The sequence below is a fragment of the Canis lupus genome, chromosome 11 (genome assembly GCF_048164855.1).
Source record: "Canis lupus baileyi chromosome 11, mCanLup2.hap1, whole genome shotgun sequence".
In the NCBI taxonomy this organism is placed as follows: domain Eukaryota; kingdom Metazoa; phylum Chordata; class Mammalia; order Carnivora; family Canidae; genus Canis; species Canis lupus.
Window position 1 is genome coordinate 70403766 of NC_132848.1, and position 17926 is coordinate 70421691.

The 17926-nt window shown below is 59.7% G+C and overlaps 1 protein-coding gene across 2 annotated transcripts; it reads left to right on the top strand.

Annotated features, from left to right (window-relative positions):
- Nucleotides 1–249: 249 nt before the first annotated feature.
- PROKR1 (prokineticin receptor 1) lies at nucleotides 250–13826 on the top strand. Of its 2 annotated transcripts, none has more exons than XM_072768655.1 (3): nucleotides 250–330; nucleotides 1163–2664; nucleotides 10954–13826. In XM_072768655.1, the coding sequence occupies exons 2-3, from the start codon at nucleotides 2180–2182 to the stop codon at nucleotides 11648–11650; spliced, it is 1182 nt and encodes a 393-aa protein (XP_072624756.1). In that variant the 5' UTR covers nucleotides 250–330; nucleotides 1163–2179; the 3' UTR covers nucleotides 11651–13826. The 2 variants fall into 2 exon arrangements, with proteins under 2 accessions (XP_072624756.1, XP_072624755.1); XM_072768654.1 differs by lacking the exon at nucleotides 250–330 and having other exon boundaries at nucleotides 644–1928; nucleotides 2068–2664.
- Nucleotides 13827–17926: the final 4100 nt, after the last annotated feature.

Sequence of the window (17926 nt, forward strand, 5' to 3'; positions counted from 1 at the left end):
CTCAGCCCCGCCCCCCGCCCGCGGCCGCAGCTCCCGAGCCTGAGCCCCGGCCCCGCTCCCTCCGCCGCGTCCTCCGCATCCCGGGGCTCCCGGGTCCCAGCCGCGCGCGGGCCCAGCGACCCCAGTGAGCCCGGGGGGGGGCCTGGGCGCCCCCAGGGCACCGGGGGGGGGGCGGGGATCGCTGAGCGGGGGGGCAGGGGGGAGACGAGGACGCAGCGGGGGCTGGTCCCTGCGCCTCGGGAGCCGCCTGGGTCCCTGCACCGCCGACACCGACCCGGAGCGCGGCCGCCGCAGGTGCAGGTGCAGGTGCAGCTGCAGCTGCAGGTGCAGGTACGGGGCGCCCGGGGGGATGCTCGCCCCCGTCGGGCTCCTTGCCAGGCACTAGCTTTCGCGCCCATTCCCCAGGGGAGCGGGGTACCCGCCCCGGGAGTGCCCCCCCCCCGCGCCCCGGGGACTGGGGTCCCCCCTGCAGACGCCAGAAAGCGGGAGGGAGCGCAGGACGGGCCTCCGCGGGGCTGGATCTCCCAGCGCCCCCTGCCCCGCCCCCCCTCCAAGAAGTTTTTATCACCATTTGCTTTTAAAAGCTGACTTGGAGCCTTCCAGGTAGGTGACCTGGGGCACACGGGGCCTGCGGGGAGGGAGGGGGGCCCAGCAGGATGGCAGCTGGAGGGGCCTGGACCCCAAGACGTGCCCCCCCACCCTTCAGGGGTGCGGTCCCACCCTGACAGGGGCACCGGGGAGGGCCTGGGAAGGGAACCGTGAGATCAATGGAGGTGAGGCGGGCGGTGGCCTCGTGGGGCTCAGAGGGGCTTTAACCCCAGTGTCCCCCCAGGACAGGCTGCGGATACCTCCCCGCTGAGGAGTGTGGGCAGCAGGTCTCCCTTCCCCGGCCGGGGCCTCTTAGGTCTCTGCAACTTGATGTGATGCTTGCAGGCTCTGGGAGGGACCGGGACTGCAAGGGGAGGGGGGTTCCTCTTGGTTTTCTGGTCCCCAGCAGGGCAGTGAACCCCCACCCTGCCCCCCATAGGTGCTGCGGTGGAGGCATCTGGGGCAGGATCCCCCCCCCCTTCCCCGTGGCCGCGGAGGTCTGAACCCTGGGCAGGAATTCCTTGCAGCCCCAGTGTAACGCCCTCCCTTCCCTTCCCGGGAGCTCGCCTCACAGATGTTACTGATCTGCTGCCTGGAGGATGTTGAAACTCGGAGCGGTTAAGCTGTTTACCCGGGGCAGGCTCCGGAGCCCCCGACGAAGCCACTCAGGGGCTCGGGGGCTGTGGCTTCAGCCCCGCAGCCTCTGCCTGGGGACAGGCCTTGGTCAACGCCGCCTGGCTCCTGGGATCGCAGCAGACGTGCATGTGGGGACACGAAACCCAGCGAGGCGCGGGAAGGGACGCTGCGGGGTAGACTCTGGGATTCTGGAGGGTTCTGCGAGAGGAAGGAGACCAGCTGGGGGGCGGGGGGAGCGACAGGGCTGTTTCGTACAGGGCTGATGATATTCAGAATAATTTCTTTTTTTTAATTTAAGATTTTATTTATTTATTCATGAGAGTGGCAGAGACATAGGCAGAGACCCAGGCAGAGGGAGAAGCAGGCTCCATGCAGGGAGCCTGACGTGGGACTTGATCCAGGGACCCCGGGGTCACGCCCTGGGCCCAAGGCAGGCGCCAAACCGCTGAGCCCCCCAGGGATCCCAGAATAATTTCTTTTAAGCCACAGAACTGGACCGTTTCACAAAGACCGAGTTCACGCTGGTGGGAGGGGGGAGCGTTTGGAGCCGGTCACTTTCCTTCTCTTCAGCCCCCCCCCCCCCAACTTGGGTCCTTGAGCAAAATCGCGGCCACACGTCAGATCTTCAGTGGAGACGAGATAAGCTGAGCCGGAGCCGGTTGTCTCTACAGCGGTCCAGCCTGCCCCGGAGGAGCGGCTCTGTGGTTTTTATCCATTTGTCTTCTCTCCCCGCCTCCTTGGTCTCCCCCCATCACTCTGTTCGTCGTGAGCGCGGGGCTAGCGGGTGGCCTTGGGGTACAGGACGGCCTTCAATTTGGCCACTCACTTGTGTGTGTCTCGAAGGCTTAGGATGGAGCCCAGGCCCCGAGCCCCGAGGACGGCGGACGCGTCCTGACCCAGCGGAGAGGGCGGCGACCCCAGCATCCCCGACGTCGCCCCGGGGGCCGCCGGCCCGATGGAGGTCGCCGCGGGGCTCGCCGAGGAGTCGGCCCCCAACACGTCCGCCTACTTCCCCTCCGTGCCTGCGCCCCACGGGGCCCACGCCGCGTCCTTCCCATTCAACTTCAGCTACGGCGACTACGACCTGCCCTCGGGTGAAGAGGAGGACGTGACCAACTCCCGGACTTTCTTCGCCGCCAAGATCGTCATCGGCGTGGCCCTCGTGGCCATCATGTTGGTGTGCGGCGTTGGCAACCTGGTCTTCATCGCCGCCCTGGCCCGCCACAGGAAGCTGCGGAACCTAACCAACCTGCTCATCGCCAACCTGGCCGTCTCCGACTTCCTGGTGGCCGTGGTCTGCTGCCCCTTTGAGATGGACTACTACGTGGTGCGCCAGCTGTCCTGGGAGCACGGCCACGTCACGTGCGCCTCCGTCAACTACCTGCGCACTGTCTCGCTCTATGTCTCCACCAATGCCCTGCTGGCCATCGCCATCGACAGGTGAGTCCGGGGACGCAGGGACGACAGAGAAAGGGCCCCGGGTCGACCCCTTCCTTTACTGCAGGTGTGGACGGACGGGCGATCTCTGTTCCCTGCGGACGAGGATGCCTGGGGGCGGGGGGGGGCGACGTTGGCCCCTTGGCCACCAGTAGGGAGACTTCTGGTTTTCCAGCCGTGGGCGGGCAGGGGCAGTGGCCGAGCTCCCCGGAGCTGAGCGGCGGGACAGCTTCCGATCCCTGGGCCCCTGGGCGACGGCCGCGCTCCTGGACGGCCTGCTCGGGGCCCGGGGGCAAATAGGTTCGAGGACACGCGGAGGGACAAGTCTCAGTTCCAGGCAGGTGCCTTGCGAGTCAGCTTGCCTGAGGAAGATTTTCTCAAAACGCAAGCGCCTCTCCCCTAACCTTCCCCCCACTCCGCGCCGGTTGATTTTAAAATAAGACGGGTGATTTGTTTTGAAGAAAAAAAAGAAAAAGAGAAAGAAAAAGAAAGGGAGCGCATGCTCTTACTGGTTCTTTCCGTCGGGGCACGTTTGCTCCTCCCCATAGGTTCGTGTGGGCGCTGGGGTGGGCGCCGGTCTGGCCTCGTGCCTGAAGCCGTCAGAGCACACTCTGCACACCTGTGTTGGGCGGTGTCGGCCTTTTCACTTAGGACGAGCTCCTGTGCTAAGGAGCCCGGCGGGGGTGGGGGGGGGGTCCCCGGGCAGGGTCTGCAAGCCCCTCTGCCGGAGCTCTCTTCCTGGCGCCGCCGCCGGGGTCAGGGCCCTGTGTCCTCGGGTCTGCATGGCCCGTCCCTGCCCCTTCGCCCCGAGAGCCCGCAGCACAGCCGCCCCCCAGGTTCGTGGCCTCAGGGCTCCCGTGGAGGCCCCCCCCACCCCCCGCAGCCAGGACGGCCCGGGGCAGCGGTCCGGGACCAGTGCAGCAGATAGAACCTATTTTCTGAGGCCAAAGGCAGAACAAGCCGAGATAGCACGACCTGGAAACAGGCCACTGCCCAGGCCCCGGGGGCGTCCCCAGGAGGAGCCCGGCTGCCAAGCCTTAAAGGCTGGGGCCGCAGCCTCCTCTCTCAGGGCACGAATGTCAGGGACTTGGCCTCAAGGGCACGAAGGTGCTGCGTGCAAGGGGTCGTGCCTGCAGGGCCCTCCACGGGGTCCGGGCGCCCCGGGCCGCTGCCGCAGCTGACCCAGGCGACTCAGGAAGGGGACGGCCGAGCACAGCCTGTCCCCAGGTCCCGTTCCGGGCTGGGAGGGAGGAGCTCCCGCTACCTTGTCTCAGACTTCCTGAAGGTGGGAGCTCAGAGCAGAAGAGCGTCCTCTCCTGAAGTGTCACTTCCTGCACAGGGGGCGCCCCAGCCACGGGCGCGGGCTGGCCTGGCACCTGCTCGGCGGTGGCGCCTGGTCCCCGGGCACAGCCCGTCACCACGCTGCAGGCGTCCCACGAGGTGGGCGGTGGGGGCTCCCAGGGGGGCGGACGCCAGCGCCGGTCAGGGGACGCTGGCTCACCCCGACTGTGCAAGGGCCGCTATCGGTGCCAGGCGTCAACCCCGGTCTGCGGGATCACGCCGTTTAGACGCGGCGGCAACATGTGCTGCACAGCGGGCCTGTCTCGTCGGGCCCAGCAGGGTGGGGACGCGGGGCCTGAGCCCCGACGTTGAAAACGGCGCTGTGGCCACCACAGGCCACCGCCCCGAGGCCCCGGCCAACCAGCCGGCTGCTCGGCTGCACCTGTTCGTGCCTTTGCTTCAGATGATTTGTGTGTGTTTGTGCCACCTCCTTCTGGGGACGTGGTGCAGGGCCTGCAGGGCCTGCTTGACTTTGTCGGGCCTCGTGTGCTGTTCAGGAATGGATCGGGGCTTTTTCAGGTTCTGTGTCGTTAGTTTGGGGCAACGGATTTTTTTTAAAACATTTTATTTATTTATTCATGAGAGAGACACAGAGAGAGAGAGAGGCAGAGACACAGGCAGAGGGAGAAGCAGGCTCCACGCAGGGAGCCCGACGTGGGACTCGATCCCGGGTCCCCAGGATCACGCCCCGGGCTGCAGGCGGCGCTAACCACTGAGCAACCCGGGCTGCCCCCGGGGGCAACTGATTTTTTTTGTCTCGATGTCACGGATGACGCTCCCGTTATAGGAGGCCTGGAGCTTTGTTCAGCGAAACCACAGTGGTAGTGCCTACGCGGGCAGGGTTCGAGCCCTGCTGCGGCGCCTGCTAGCGCCAGGGCCTCCCGTCAGCTAGCTTCCCTGGCCTCAGGCTTCTCCTGTGTACGGTGAGAATAATAAGAAAGCCCGTGTGCTGGGGTGTCCTGAGGATTCGAGGAGGTAAGACGTGTGGTTGTTCGGAACCAGGCGTAGACCAGAGTCAACAACAAGTAAGCAGCGGGTCTTAGGGGCCCCTGGGGCTCAGCGGCGTGACCCCGAGGTCCCGGGATCGAGTCCTGCGTCGGGCTCCCTGCATGGAGCCTGCTTCTCCCTCTGCCTGGGTCTCTGCCTCTCTCTCTCTCTCTCTCTCTGTGTGTGTGTCTCTCAGGAATCAATAAATACAAAGCAAAACAAAATAGCAGATCTTATAATTCTCAAATTAACCCTTACAGCAGCAACCACAAAACAGACCCAGGTAAAGTGATGACCGTTTTCGATTGGCCAAGCTCTTCGAGGTGGCTGTTCCTGTGATGTGAGGTCAAACAAGCTCTGGTGCAGGGTGTGCAAGACACGCAGCTATGGAGACAGAGCAGAGCAGAACTATTTATGAACCAGGGTCCCTGGTGCTCCCAGACGTCTGTGCCGCCCGGAGGCTGTCTCCCTTTCTCCGCATTCATTCGATTTATGGGACCTGCTGCAGAGGGGTGACGGGGTGGGGTATATCTCCACCGTCTTCACTGCAGCCTCGGGGGCTCCTGGATCTGCCCCTCAGCTAACGTCCCCTGCTCACAATCCACGCTAAACACTCATTCATGCAAACAGCACTTTTTTTTTTTTTTAAGATTTTATTTATTTGAGAGAGAGAGAGCACAAGCAGGGGGAGCAGGAGAGGCAGAGGGAGCAGGGGCCCCATGCAGGGCTCCAACCCAGGACCCCGGGATCACGACCTGACCCAAAGGCAGACGCTCAAGCCCTGAGCCCCCCAGGCTCCCTGCAAACAGCATGTCCTGAGTGCGAGCCCTGTGGACAGGATGGTGCAGGGGGTGGGGGGGTGGGGGGAGGAGCTCTTTGCCTTCGTGCAGCTTTTCCCCCCAGGAGTGGGGAGAGGGAACAGTCGGGCAAACAAGCCACAGACCAGAAGGTGATCTCAGCAACGCTCTGAACCAAAAAAAAAAAAAAGACGAACACAAGAACGCTGAACGTGATGCAGGATGGAAGCTGCTCCAGGCACGTCGTTGGGGAAAGTGTCCCCGGGGAACAGGCATTTGAAGGGAACTCTGGAAAAATCAAAAAAAAAAAAAAAAAAAAAAAAAAGCAAGCAAGCAAGCAAGCCGGGCTTTGAAGACTGGGAAGACACATTCCACACAAGGGAAATGATCAGTGCAAAGGCCCCGAGACAGGCACCCACAGGGGCAGCAAGGCTCCATGGCCCGAGGGGAGAAGGAAGGCCGCCGCCGCCGTCACTCTTGTGTCGCGGGCACAGCTCCCCTCTTGCTCAAAAGACCTCTAGGGACTACGGCTCGCATCCCTCCGCCTTTCCTCAGGGTTATCGAGTCCCAGGCAGCGCCCCGGGCTCGGGCTGGGTAAGCACGTTCCGGCCCTGTTCTCCGAAAGCCGTTGCCATCTTTCCGGGAGCTTCGCGATGGCCCCTTACGTCCCCGTTCATCCAGGGCCGAGCGCCTGCTGCGACTGAGCCTTGACTACAATCCTAGGTGCCCAGGATTCCCGGGGAAGTGGAAGCTACAGAAGAAGCAAGACTGGATCCCCGCCCTCGAGGAGCTTGCCGTCGGGGCGGGGGGTGCAGATGGTGGGACGAACCCTGAGTTAACAGAACCCAGAGTAAGGGCTGTGTTTTAAATGAAATTTGCAGAAGCGTCACGTCATGCATACCAGGGAGGCTTCACGGAGGAGGTGGGCTTTCAACTGGCTGTCAACAAATGACAATCAGTAAAGGACAGGAAAGGTTTTCCACGGGGGGTAGGGGCGGGGTTTACAAGACGAGGTCCCCTGGGGAGGTGTGTGGGACCCTCTGGGGCAAGGAACATAAGCAGAGCAGAGATGGGAAACAGCAGGGTCCTATTCCAGAAGGTCTCGGAATCTAGGTACGGGGAGTCGGACCTGCTGGAGCAGGGAGCTGAAAAGGAACATCCCTGGGCTCTGCGCCCCAAGGTCTGGGTTTCCCGTCGGGTGTAGACACAGCTGCACTGGCCTCCATGTGCCATCCACATACCCCAGAGCGCGTGGGGCGCCGGGGGCACCGCCCTCTTCACCCAGAATCCAGGCGGGATGTCGGCCCGTCCGCTGAGCCCCGGTCTCCCGGCTGCGCGGGGCCAGCGGGGGCCTGAGCACCCGAGCCGCCTCGGGAAGCACCGACGTCCCCCCGTGAGTTCACCGATGGGGCTGACTGGCCGGAGGAGTGGGTTCTGGGTCCCTGGTGGGCTGGTGGATGGCCTGGAAGCTGCGGCAGCCGCCATTCCCATGGGCTGACCCGGGGCTGGGTCCCGGGGTGCGGGGGGGGGGCGCATACTCTCCCCCAATCGCCCGGCCTGTGGCCATCGCGGAGTCGCTGCCTGGGTGCTCGCTCGTCCAACAGCCTTCATTCCTTGCCCTGTGGGGAGTGTCGGCCCCAAGTGGGTCTGGACACGGGGCACAGGCCAAGGGACGCGCCTAAGCGGAGGAAGGAGCTGCTGGTTGCCCGACGCCTTGGAACGTCGGGGGGTGGAAACCAGTTGCGCTGCAGAGGAAGGGGAGAAAAGGATGCCGGCGTTCTGGAGGGTTCCAGGAGGGCAGGAGGTCGGGGTGCAGCTTGCTCCCCGGGAAGGCTGGAGCCGGACACCGACGGGCCTGCACCTGGCTCTGCCGAGGTCCAGCTGTGTGGCCTTTGGCAGGTGACGCAGTTCCTCCGAGCCTCAGGCGGCTCATCTGTGAAATGGTCACCCTTGTTCTCCCCCCTGTTCCGCACGCTTGGGGCCACGCGGGGACAGGGCCTGTGAAGGCGCCGTGCACATCGCCCGCTGCCTCGCAGACATAAGCACGCAGGCTGCGGGAGCCCGGAGTGCGGGCCCGGGCGTAGGGGGCTGCCGGCCGTCCTCGGAGGCCACCCCGCCATCGCCTTCCGGGAAGGGTCCCCGGCGGGCCTGGGGCACAGCACCTGCTGCTAACCCCGGGCGCGGTCGCGGGTGGCGGCGAAGGCGGGAGAGCCGGGACGGAACACGCATCTGGTGGGTGATTCGCCTCTGATGCGAGGATAAACAGATCCAGTGAAATAGAAAGTAGTAGAGACCTTGACGGCGACGTCGTGGCTGAGAACAGGTCAAAAAAAAAAAAAAAAAAAGTAGCACTATGTATGCAGAAGAGCTCGGGACAAACTCCCTTTGAGGTTGCGAACCACGTGAGGGGAGTTAGTGGCCTGCGGCAGTCGCCGTCCCGGAGGGTCCCCGGCTGCCCGCGGCGTAGAGAGCAAACACGAGCCAGCAGGCCCCGAAGGGCTAGAGAGACAGCGGGTGTAGACGGAGTGGGGGCTCAGGAGGGAGAGCAGGGAATCTCTCCTTGTTCGAGGTCTGGGGTCATCGTTGGGGCCTCATGCGTGTCCTCTCAGGCTTCCAGGGACTGCGTGGCTCGGAGACCGGGGCCTCGCTGCTATTCCTTGGAGCCGGGGGGTCTCGGCAGAGCCGGGTGCAGGCCCGTCGGTGTCCGGCTCCAGCCTTCCCGGGGAGCAAGCCGCGCCCCGTCCTCCTGCCCTCCTGGAACCCTCCAGAACGCCGGCATCCTTTTCTCCCCTTCCTCTGCAGCGCAGCTGGTTTCCACCCCCGATGTTCCGAGGCATCGGGCAACCGGCAGCTCCTTAGGTGCATCCCTTGGCCTGCGCCCCGCGCCCCCGTGTCCCGTCATCATGGCTCCGTCGGGTCACTCTCACCCGGTCCCTCCTTAGCGGTCATCTACTCTGAAGGGATCATTAACTCCTTGTCCCTTCCAGGGGGGACGTAGACTCTGCATTCCGAGGCACGTGTGAAGTGGGGGGTGCAGAGCCCCGCAAGAGTGGGAGCAGTAGGGACGCCCGGGGGGCTCAGCGGTGGAGCATCTGCCCTTGGCCCAGGGCCTGACACCGGATTCCCGGGATCCAGTCCCGCATCGGGCTCCCTGCATGGGGCCTGCTTCTTCTCCCTCGGCCCGGGTCTCTGCCTCTCTCTCTCTCTCTCTCTCTCTGTGTGTCTCGTGAATAAATAAATAAAATCTTAAAAAAAAAAAAAAAAGTAAAGGAGCCCAAAGCAGACTCTGACGGGGTCGTACGGGTTCCCCAAGTGACGGCGTCTAACGGCGCCCACAGCTCTCGGAGGCAGGCGAGGCAGGCGCTCTCCCCTGTCGCCCGGGGCACGTGCAGCCAGGGGGCCCGGAGGAAGGACGCACGTTCCCGCGGTTCGAGGCAAAGCCGGAATCAGAGCCCCGGTCCTCTGACGCCTAGGTCGGTGCAGAAAGGAGTGCTCCGGGGGGTGCGTGGGGGAGGAAGGAATAGCAGCAGACCGTGACCACTCGCATAGCAAACGGGTAGAGGCGCAGACGTGGCCTTTGCAGGACGGTCGGTAGAACGTGGGGGGACGGCAAAGGGGAGGGGGCGGTGAGAGCGAAGGCACTGAGCTCATAGTAGGCCTTAGGGGTCGGCGACTTGGGGCGCCGCGGCCTTCTGGGGCCCGGGCCTGCGCATGGACAGAGGCACCGCCAACACCCGGCATCGTTCCCCTTCCCCCCTCGGCGCTCGGACACCGGCGGGAGGGCAGGGACTGTTGCGGGGCCAGAGCAACCCAACGGCCGGGTGCACCGACGGTGGCCCCGTCCCACCCCGTCTGCCGTCTCTCCAGCCAGCAGGAGTCTCACTCTGTGAACTCTCCGAAGGACACGCAACGGAGTCGGCTGCCTGCGTTGGGGGGAGAAGGGCGCAAACAGCAGGAATATAATCGGGGAAAACAAAACAAAACAAAAAAACAAAAAAAGGAATGAGCTTCCTCTTCCAATCAAAATCCCAAGAACGCTGACCTCAAAGGGATTGGTTTCAAAGGCAACAGAGTCGCTCTGGTTTTCCTTCAGGCTTCTCACGCCTGCCCTTGGCTCTACCTGGGACAGGCCAGGGACACGTGAGAATGAGATTATTTCCAGCGTCGTCTGGCCATTCCCTCCCCCTTCCCTCCCCATCTGTCCCCTTCTCCAGCTTGTACCCCGTGCCAGACGTGGCAGGTCTTCCAGGAAACCAGAGCTCTCTGCGCTCTCTCCCTGGGAAGGCGGCTTTCATACCACACAGATGACTCACATCCCCCCCAAAGTGCTCTCTCTTCATTCCTGGACCACTGTGGTAACAGCCGTGTGGTTTTTTTTTTTTTGTTTTTTGTTTTTTTTTTTGGGAAAGAACAAAGGCAATATCTTTTACCGCCTGCTGCTTTGTGGTTAAAAAAAAAAAATTTATGTATATTCCTGATTGATCTTTCACATCGACTGTGAGACAGGGTTAAACGTTTTCGATCAAGCGTCCTGTGGTGTATGACCCTGAGAGAGTCACTCCTCTGTCTCCAGGCTCCGTTTCTACCCCTGAAAAACAAGGTACGTGGTCACATGCTCTTCCCTTCACCTTTGCATAAAGAGCAGTATTTCCAATGACGCGGAACGAGGGCGAAACTTGGCCCACTGCTTCCACTGGAAAGGGCAGGCTCCCCCCGACAGCTTTTTGGAATTATCAGGCCCTCTCGGCTCTTCATGGAGAGGTAATTAGGATGAATGGCCCCGGAATCAGGAAGGACCTGGGAACAGAGCCCGACCAGAAACCAACGGGAGGCATCACTACTACATTTAGTAATAGTTACCGTTTACCGAGCATATAGCACATTTGAAAGTGCGTCCAAAACTGCGTACACGCGGCAGGTAGGGAAACCGAGATTCGGGGACATTAAGCAAAGCCTGCCTGAGGCTGCGACAGCTCCTAAGGGGTGGAACCGGGGCTTAGAGCCTACTTTTCTTGAGAGCCCACGAGGTCGTTTCTCCGTTGGGTCGCACCTTCTCGGGATGGTAGCCCATCTCCAGGATTGTCCTTGTTCTAGTGTTGCCCCAACAGTATCATGACCCACGACGTCCCCCTCACGGCGGCTGGCCCTCTTTCTGTTCTCGTCCTAGATACCTGGCCATTGTCCACCCGCTGAGACCCAGGATGAAGTATCAAACGGCCACGGGCTTGATCGCCTTGGTGTGGTTGGTGTCCATCCTCATCGCCATCCCTGCCGCCTACTTCACCACCGAGACGGTCCTCGTCATTGTCAAGAGCCAGGAGAAGATCTTCTGCGGCCAGATCTGGCCGGTGGACCAGCAGATCTACTACAAGTCCTACTTCCTCTTCATCTTCGGCATCGAGTTCGTGGGCCCGGTGGTCACCATGACCCTGTGCTACGCCAGGATCTCCCGGGAGCTGTGGTTCAAGGCGGTGCCGGGCGTCCAGACCGAGCAGATCCGGAAGCGGCTGCGCTGCCGCAGGAAGACGGTGCTGGTGCTCATGTGCGTCCTCACGGCCTACGTGCTGTGCTGGGCGCCCTTCTACGGCTTCACCATCGTGCGCGACTTCTTCCCCACCGTGTTCGTCAAGGAGAAGCACTACCTCACGGCCTTCTACGTCGTCGAGTGCATCGCCATGAGCAACAGCATGATCAACACCCTGTGCTTCGTGACCGTCAAGAACAACACCATCAAGTGCTTCAAGAAGATCATGCTGCTCCATTGGAAGGCTTCTTACAGCGCCAGTAAGTCCAGCGCCGACCTGGATCTTAAAACCACAGGCGTGCCTGCCACCGAAGAGGTGGACTGCGTCAGACTGAAGTAACCCGCTGGGCCTCGCAACGTTTAAACAAAGACAGACTTTGGGACCCTGACCAGTGTACGGAAGATACACCGTCAAGCAAGAAGCCTCGGGTGGCTGCCGGGGGCAGAGTGAATGGACAACCCACCAGGCCCTGATGTAGCCCATCTCTAGGATTGTCCTTCGGCTCGAGTTCTCTCTTAACATTTGGGGCGTTGGAGCATGAATAGGAAACGGGCTCCTCGTTCTTTCCTCAACCCTTCTAGTCGCATCTCTGGTCCTGTCACTGTGAGGAGCCTCGTGTGCCTGCACGTGGACACCCCAATACGCGTGGCCAAGTTCTGTCCAAATCTGCTCCGTGGCTTACAGCTGTGCCCATACACGGTGAGGCTCATTGTCAGGGGAAGCCACGCAGACCCTGGAAGCCGTTTGGTCAAGGTATTAAGGGGTTCTGGGTGTCTTGACTTGCTCTGGGGAGGGCCTCGGCTCAGGCCGAGTATATCCTCTTGGCTCCAGGGGGAGGAGTTCAGATGGCAGACCTCTGAGAGCCTGTGGGGCTCAGGGCAGGAGCTCGGGTTTTCTGGGGCTAAGGATGCTTCTGCCCCTCAGTTATTCTGACTTGGACCAATTAGGCTTCCCCTCAAGTCCTGCTCTTGAATCCACGCCTGGAAGCATAGACTCTTTGAAAGTAGGCTCAGCCCCTCGTGGTGTGGCCATCAGCCATGTTCCACGTCCACCCGCTCTCCCCCTCGTTGTTACGGTTTGAGGGCAAGATGAGTCCGTCACCAGTGCCCGAAGCCCATCACAGCTGTTAATCCTCTGGATTAAGACTTGCTTCTCTCTCCTTGGGACAGATCACCCGCCGTGTTCCCACTCCTCCGTGTAAGTGGAGCCTTGCGATCCGGGGGCAGGTGGTGAAGGTTGGTGGGACAGCCCTGGGCGTCCAGGAAAGACGGGGACATACCGGCGGGTGAAGGCGACCCCGTGGGATTCAATGCCTCCACGGGCTCGTCAAGAGCTCATCCTCCTTTCTAACGCGCCCTCATGGTGTAGTGTTTCCAATTTTGGAATTTGGACTTTTGGGACCAGAAGATCTGATCCAGCCTTGGCTCTGCCACCTGTGCGACCCTTGGGAGAGCTTCCCAAAGGGGACAAGGCTAAGGCCTGTGAGAGCTCCTGATGAGGTGGTTGTGAAGAGCCGAGGAGCCGGTAGGTGGGTAACCAAAGGAGAGGACCGATGACTGTATAGCGTGCCCGACCAGGAAAACCTTGCCACCCTGGCTGCTGTGTCTGGGAACCTTACCGTCTCCCCTTGTCATTACTCTTCGTGCACATTTATCCCTTTACCTCTCGTGGCCGCGCTGACGTGTCACGTCCCAACATCACGCTGGTACCGCGAGGCAGAGACGTCTGGTGGTGAAGGTGCAACAGGGAGTGGCGGCGTGTCTCCCGCCGGAAGATGAGCTCCGGGTTTTAGGAATCTCAGAACGAGACTGTCTGTAATCATGGACGCGTTGACCACGTTCCTGCTGCCGGCCAGCGTGCGCCTGGGCAATGTGACATTCGCTTCTCGATCTTTCTTTAGTTTCCTAAGTGTGTATAGCCAAAGAGTAGATGTGTCCTTTCCCTCTCAAAGAATCCTAGAGCAGCACATTTCAAAGGGTATTTAACTGACACTCGTACGGCGTTTCCCTCCAAATAGAGTCAACTCTTAATTTTTGGCAGCAAACCTCATTTTTTTTTCAATAGTTACTGTATTTCCTTGGAAGACACGTTCAAAGATCCATGTCTCCCTACTCACCGTCCAGCAGACCGTCCTACGGTGCCATCGGAAAACTCTCAGAGAATAAAAACTAATTAAGACATGAGCCCAAACCCGACACGTCCCGGAGGGCGGTACTTAGTCCTTATAAGATCACATATTCCGTTCTAGACTCGGGAAAGGTAGCTTCGGACCACAAAATAGTAATAGGACATAGGTGGCTGTTGTCCCGTTCGCCTCTCCCATTAGAAATGCTAAGCGAGAGTCGACTATCACGTGGCAGCCGAGCGGCTTTGCTTTTCCGCCTAGAACGTGTCCGCTTTGCACTCGTTTAAGTGTCTGTGACATTCCTACTTGTTGCGTCTGCTTGGGATTTTCCACAGTGAATAAAAGTGTCGTGTTGTGATCAAGTGAAATAAAAAAAAAAAAAAAAAACCAGTGCAGATCTCAGCGTGGAGCGTAGCGTGCCTGTAATTTCCACGTCTTCCCCCTCGTCTGGGTCACAGCGCGGAGCTGCTTCCCGCCAGCGCCGGGCACAGGCCGCGGCCACGGTCCCGGCAATTGTGACAACGGCGCTGCCCGGGCCCCTCTTGCCCTCGCGCTTCTCCGTCCTCCGCAGATTTCACGGTTTAGATCTTCCTCCTCTAAGGCGGCTCTGGTACAACCATCAGTGCCTTTTCAGCATCGAGATGCCAAGACGCGAAATCTGAGGACCCGCTTACGCCCGTCACATGCCTACGGCGAGCCCCTGGCACGGGCTTCCCGTCCACACACGCAAAACGATCCGGGAGGTGGCCCCGGGACCCCACACCATCCGCAGCCTGGTGGCTGGCTCCGCGAACCCGGCTCCCGCCCGCCCAGCCGAGGGCCTCTCCAACCCTGGGGCTGAGCCCACCAAGGGGCCCCGGCGCTGAGCCGCCCTCCGCGGTCCTCCACGCGCTCCCACGCACACCCGGCCTGCGCCTTGTCGTGCGTGGAAGCCTGAAGCCAGGGCTTTGGCAAAATTGAACCGTTCCCTTAACTAGAGCCAAAGAGGAGGGCAGGTGCACAACAAAGCTGCTGGGCGTTTTGCCTAATGGTCACACGTTCGAGAAATGACTTCTTAAATCCAGGACACGGCAACAGGGCAGCGGGCGGTGTCCCCCGAGCCCTCCAGCGCGGCACCTGTCCCCCCTTAGGGAAAGGGCGCTGAGGAGTGTGGGGCGCGGCCACAAAATCCTAACTATGACTCTGGTTTCTTGAAACATCTGAGACGCTTCGGGCTGCGTGCACAGCCCGAGGCCAGCTCCCCTCCCCGGGACCCAGCCTGTTAAACCCGCAGGGTGCTTCCCACCGTGGGGAGCCCGACGCCCCGGGTGAGAGGTTCGGGCGCCCAGGGCCCCTAGCTCTCCCGGGGTTTTCCTGCCGCAGCCTTGGGGGCAGCCTGTTTCGGGCGAAAGCATCTTCCCCGAGAACTCTCGGGTTGACCTTCAGCTCGGCCAGGCCGCCCCTGGGGACCCTTCCCGGCCCCGCAGAGCCCACTTAGCTCTCGTTCCCGGACCCAGCACAGAGGTCAGGAGGTTTCATCCCTTGCCCTGTCGTCTGGTGGGGGTGGAGGGTGGGGGTGGCCCGAAGCCCACCTCCTGCCCCGCGGTAAGGACGGGGCACGGGCCTGGGAGGCACCAGACACGAGGAAGGTCGCTTGCATCTGCCCCTGGAGACGGGACCTGGGTGTTGACTGGGGACAGGGGTGGCCAGGGGGGCTTCTCACACCGGGAGGAAACTGTCGTCCCTGCAACTGGTAAGCAGGACCCTGAAGGACACGGAGCAGGGGAGAGCGGCGGCTCACAGGACAGGCCCGGGCTGGGGGAGAGGCCCTGCGGGGGGTGGGGGGGCGGGTGCAGGTCAGTGGGACTCCATCAGCACCTCCCGGGCTCCTCCCGTGAAGGTGCCTCCATAGGGGCTGTGGCTCCCCCACCTGCCCCAGCCTGCGGGGTCCCTCCACCCTCTGCGGGGTCCCTCCCTCCTCTGCAGGGTCCCTCCCTCCTCTGCGGGGTCCTTCCATCCTCTGTGGGGTCCCACCATCCTCTGCGGGATCCCTCCACCCTCTGCGGGGTCCCTCCATCTTCTGTGGGGTCCCTCCACCCCCATTCCAACCAGCCCCAGCCTGCGGGGTCCCTTACCCTCTGCGGGGTCCCTCCACCCTCTGCGGGGTCCCTCCATCCTCTGTGGGGTCCCACCATCCTCTGCAGGGTCCCTCCATCCTCTGCGGGGTCCCTCCACCCCCATCCCAACCAGCCCCAGCCTGCGGAGTCCCTTACCCTCTGCGGGGTCCCTCCACCCTCTGCAGGGTCCCTCCACCCTCTGCGGGGTCCCTCCACCCTCTGCAGGGTCCCTCCATCCTCTGCGGGGTCCCTTCACCCCCATCCCAACCAGCCCCAGCCTGCGGAGTCCCTTACCCTCTGCGGGGTCCCTCCACCCTCTGCGGGGTCCCTCCATCCTCTGTGGGGTCCCACCATCCTCTGCGGGGTCCCTCCACTCTCTGTGGGGTCCCTCCACCTACTGTGGGGTCCCTCCACCCTCTGCGGGGTCCTTCCATCCTCTGTGGGGTCCCTCCACCCTCATCCCTCAGGCCTGAGAAGCCTGAGAGGTCTGTCTTTATAACCTGGAGATTCCAGATTCTTTTGCACAATTATTTAACAAACACTTACCATCCTAGGCTGTGATGTTACAAAAAGGAACGACCCAATTCTAGCTCTTGTCCCCTAATGATCTGAATTTAGGAGCTAGGACGTTTTGGTTGTTGGGAAGCACAAGGAAAAATCCTATAAAAGCAGCATTGCACATTCACTTCTCAAGGTCACTGCTTTGCTCTCTTTTTGTTGGTCAGTCTCTGTCGCTTCATCGTTTTGTTGCGGCTTTCGCTTTCCTCACTTTAATTTTGTTGCTCTTTTCATATCTTCTTGAGTTGAATATATACGTGTTTTTAATTATTTTTATGTCACTTTAAGGGAGTGGATTTATATTTATAAATATAAATTTATATATTTATAAAATATATTTATATTTATTTATAAATAAATTTAAACATTTTATTAATTTATTAGACATTAAAGCATTTTATTAAAAACATTTAATTTTATTTATTAGAGAGGGAGAGTGAGTATGAACGGGGAGAGGGGCAGAGGGAGAAGCAGACTCCGTGCGGAGCAGACCGCGTGACTCTGGGCTCCGACCGAGGACCCCGGGATCATGACCTGAGCCGAAGGCAGACGCTTGACCAACTGAGCCACCCAGGCGTCCCCCGGACAGAGCTTTACTCCTGGTTTGATATATAGAACATCTTTAGCTCTGAAATACATCTTTTTATTTAATCGTATTTGATATATGTGTCTCCTGGATCACGGTTTCCATATTCTCCTCACATATTCAACATTTCCAGCATTTGTTGTTTTCTTTTCTTTCCGTGATATTTATTTATTTCAGAGTAGACTATTCATTTTTCTTTTGCAGGCTCTAGTCTCTTCTTTTTTTCCTTCCTTCCTTCCTTCCCACCCCCTTTCCCTTTGGCATGATTGTGCACAGTTTTTCTATTGCTTCTTTTCATTTTACTCGCCTTTGGACAATACACATGACATTGCATCTGGTTATAAAGTGAATATTTATGAAAATATCTATCTTTCTTTCTATCTCTATCTATACACAGTTGGCCCTTGAACAAAACGAGTTTGAACTGCATGGTCTACTTCTAGGCAGGTTTTTTTGGGACAAATGCAGTACTGTAAATGTATTCTCTCTTCCCTATCATTTTATAATAACATTTTCTTTTCTCTAGCTTACTTTATTATAAAAATACAATATATGATACATAGAGCAAACCAGCCATGTGTTAATTGTCTATACTATTGATTAGGCTTCTAGTCAACGGTGCGCTGTTAGTATTTAAGTTTTGGGGGAGTCAAAGGTTTTGCTCAGATTCTTGAATGTGTGGGGAGAGGCGAGGGCAGGGTCAGTGCCCCTCCTCGTGGGGCTGGTCAAGCGCCAACTGTGTATGTTATTGCTGCTTATTTCATTAGATTTTATGATCCCGCATCTCCTTCACCGTACTTCCCCCGCAGTCTATCGCGTTTGTGTAGAAGAGTGCTATAGGGAGACTGATATGTTGGAAGGATCACTTTAGTTTCCTCTTGCTCGCCAGGATTCTCTTTTTCCTTAGGATGAGAACCAAATAATTACTTCGGAGTAAAGACTGCATTTCGCAGGCTCCCTTGCTGTGAAAGATGATCCTGTGACCGAGAACCTACCCAGAAAACCTAAGAGGAAACTTAGGAAAGTATGGAGCTGACGTCACCAAAGAGAGAAATACCTTTCTCTTTGCCTTGCAAAATCCTGTAGCTTAGGACGCAGCAGCTTGGAGCTGGAGCCGGATGGCTCCAGCAGCCATCGTGGACGATGAAAAGAAGGTTTGCACCGTAGGGATGGTCCACCAGAAAACCGGAAGAATACTGGGCCTATGGTAACTCTGAGTGTCCCCAGCCTGACGATCTCTACACTTCTCC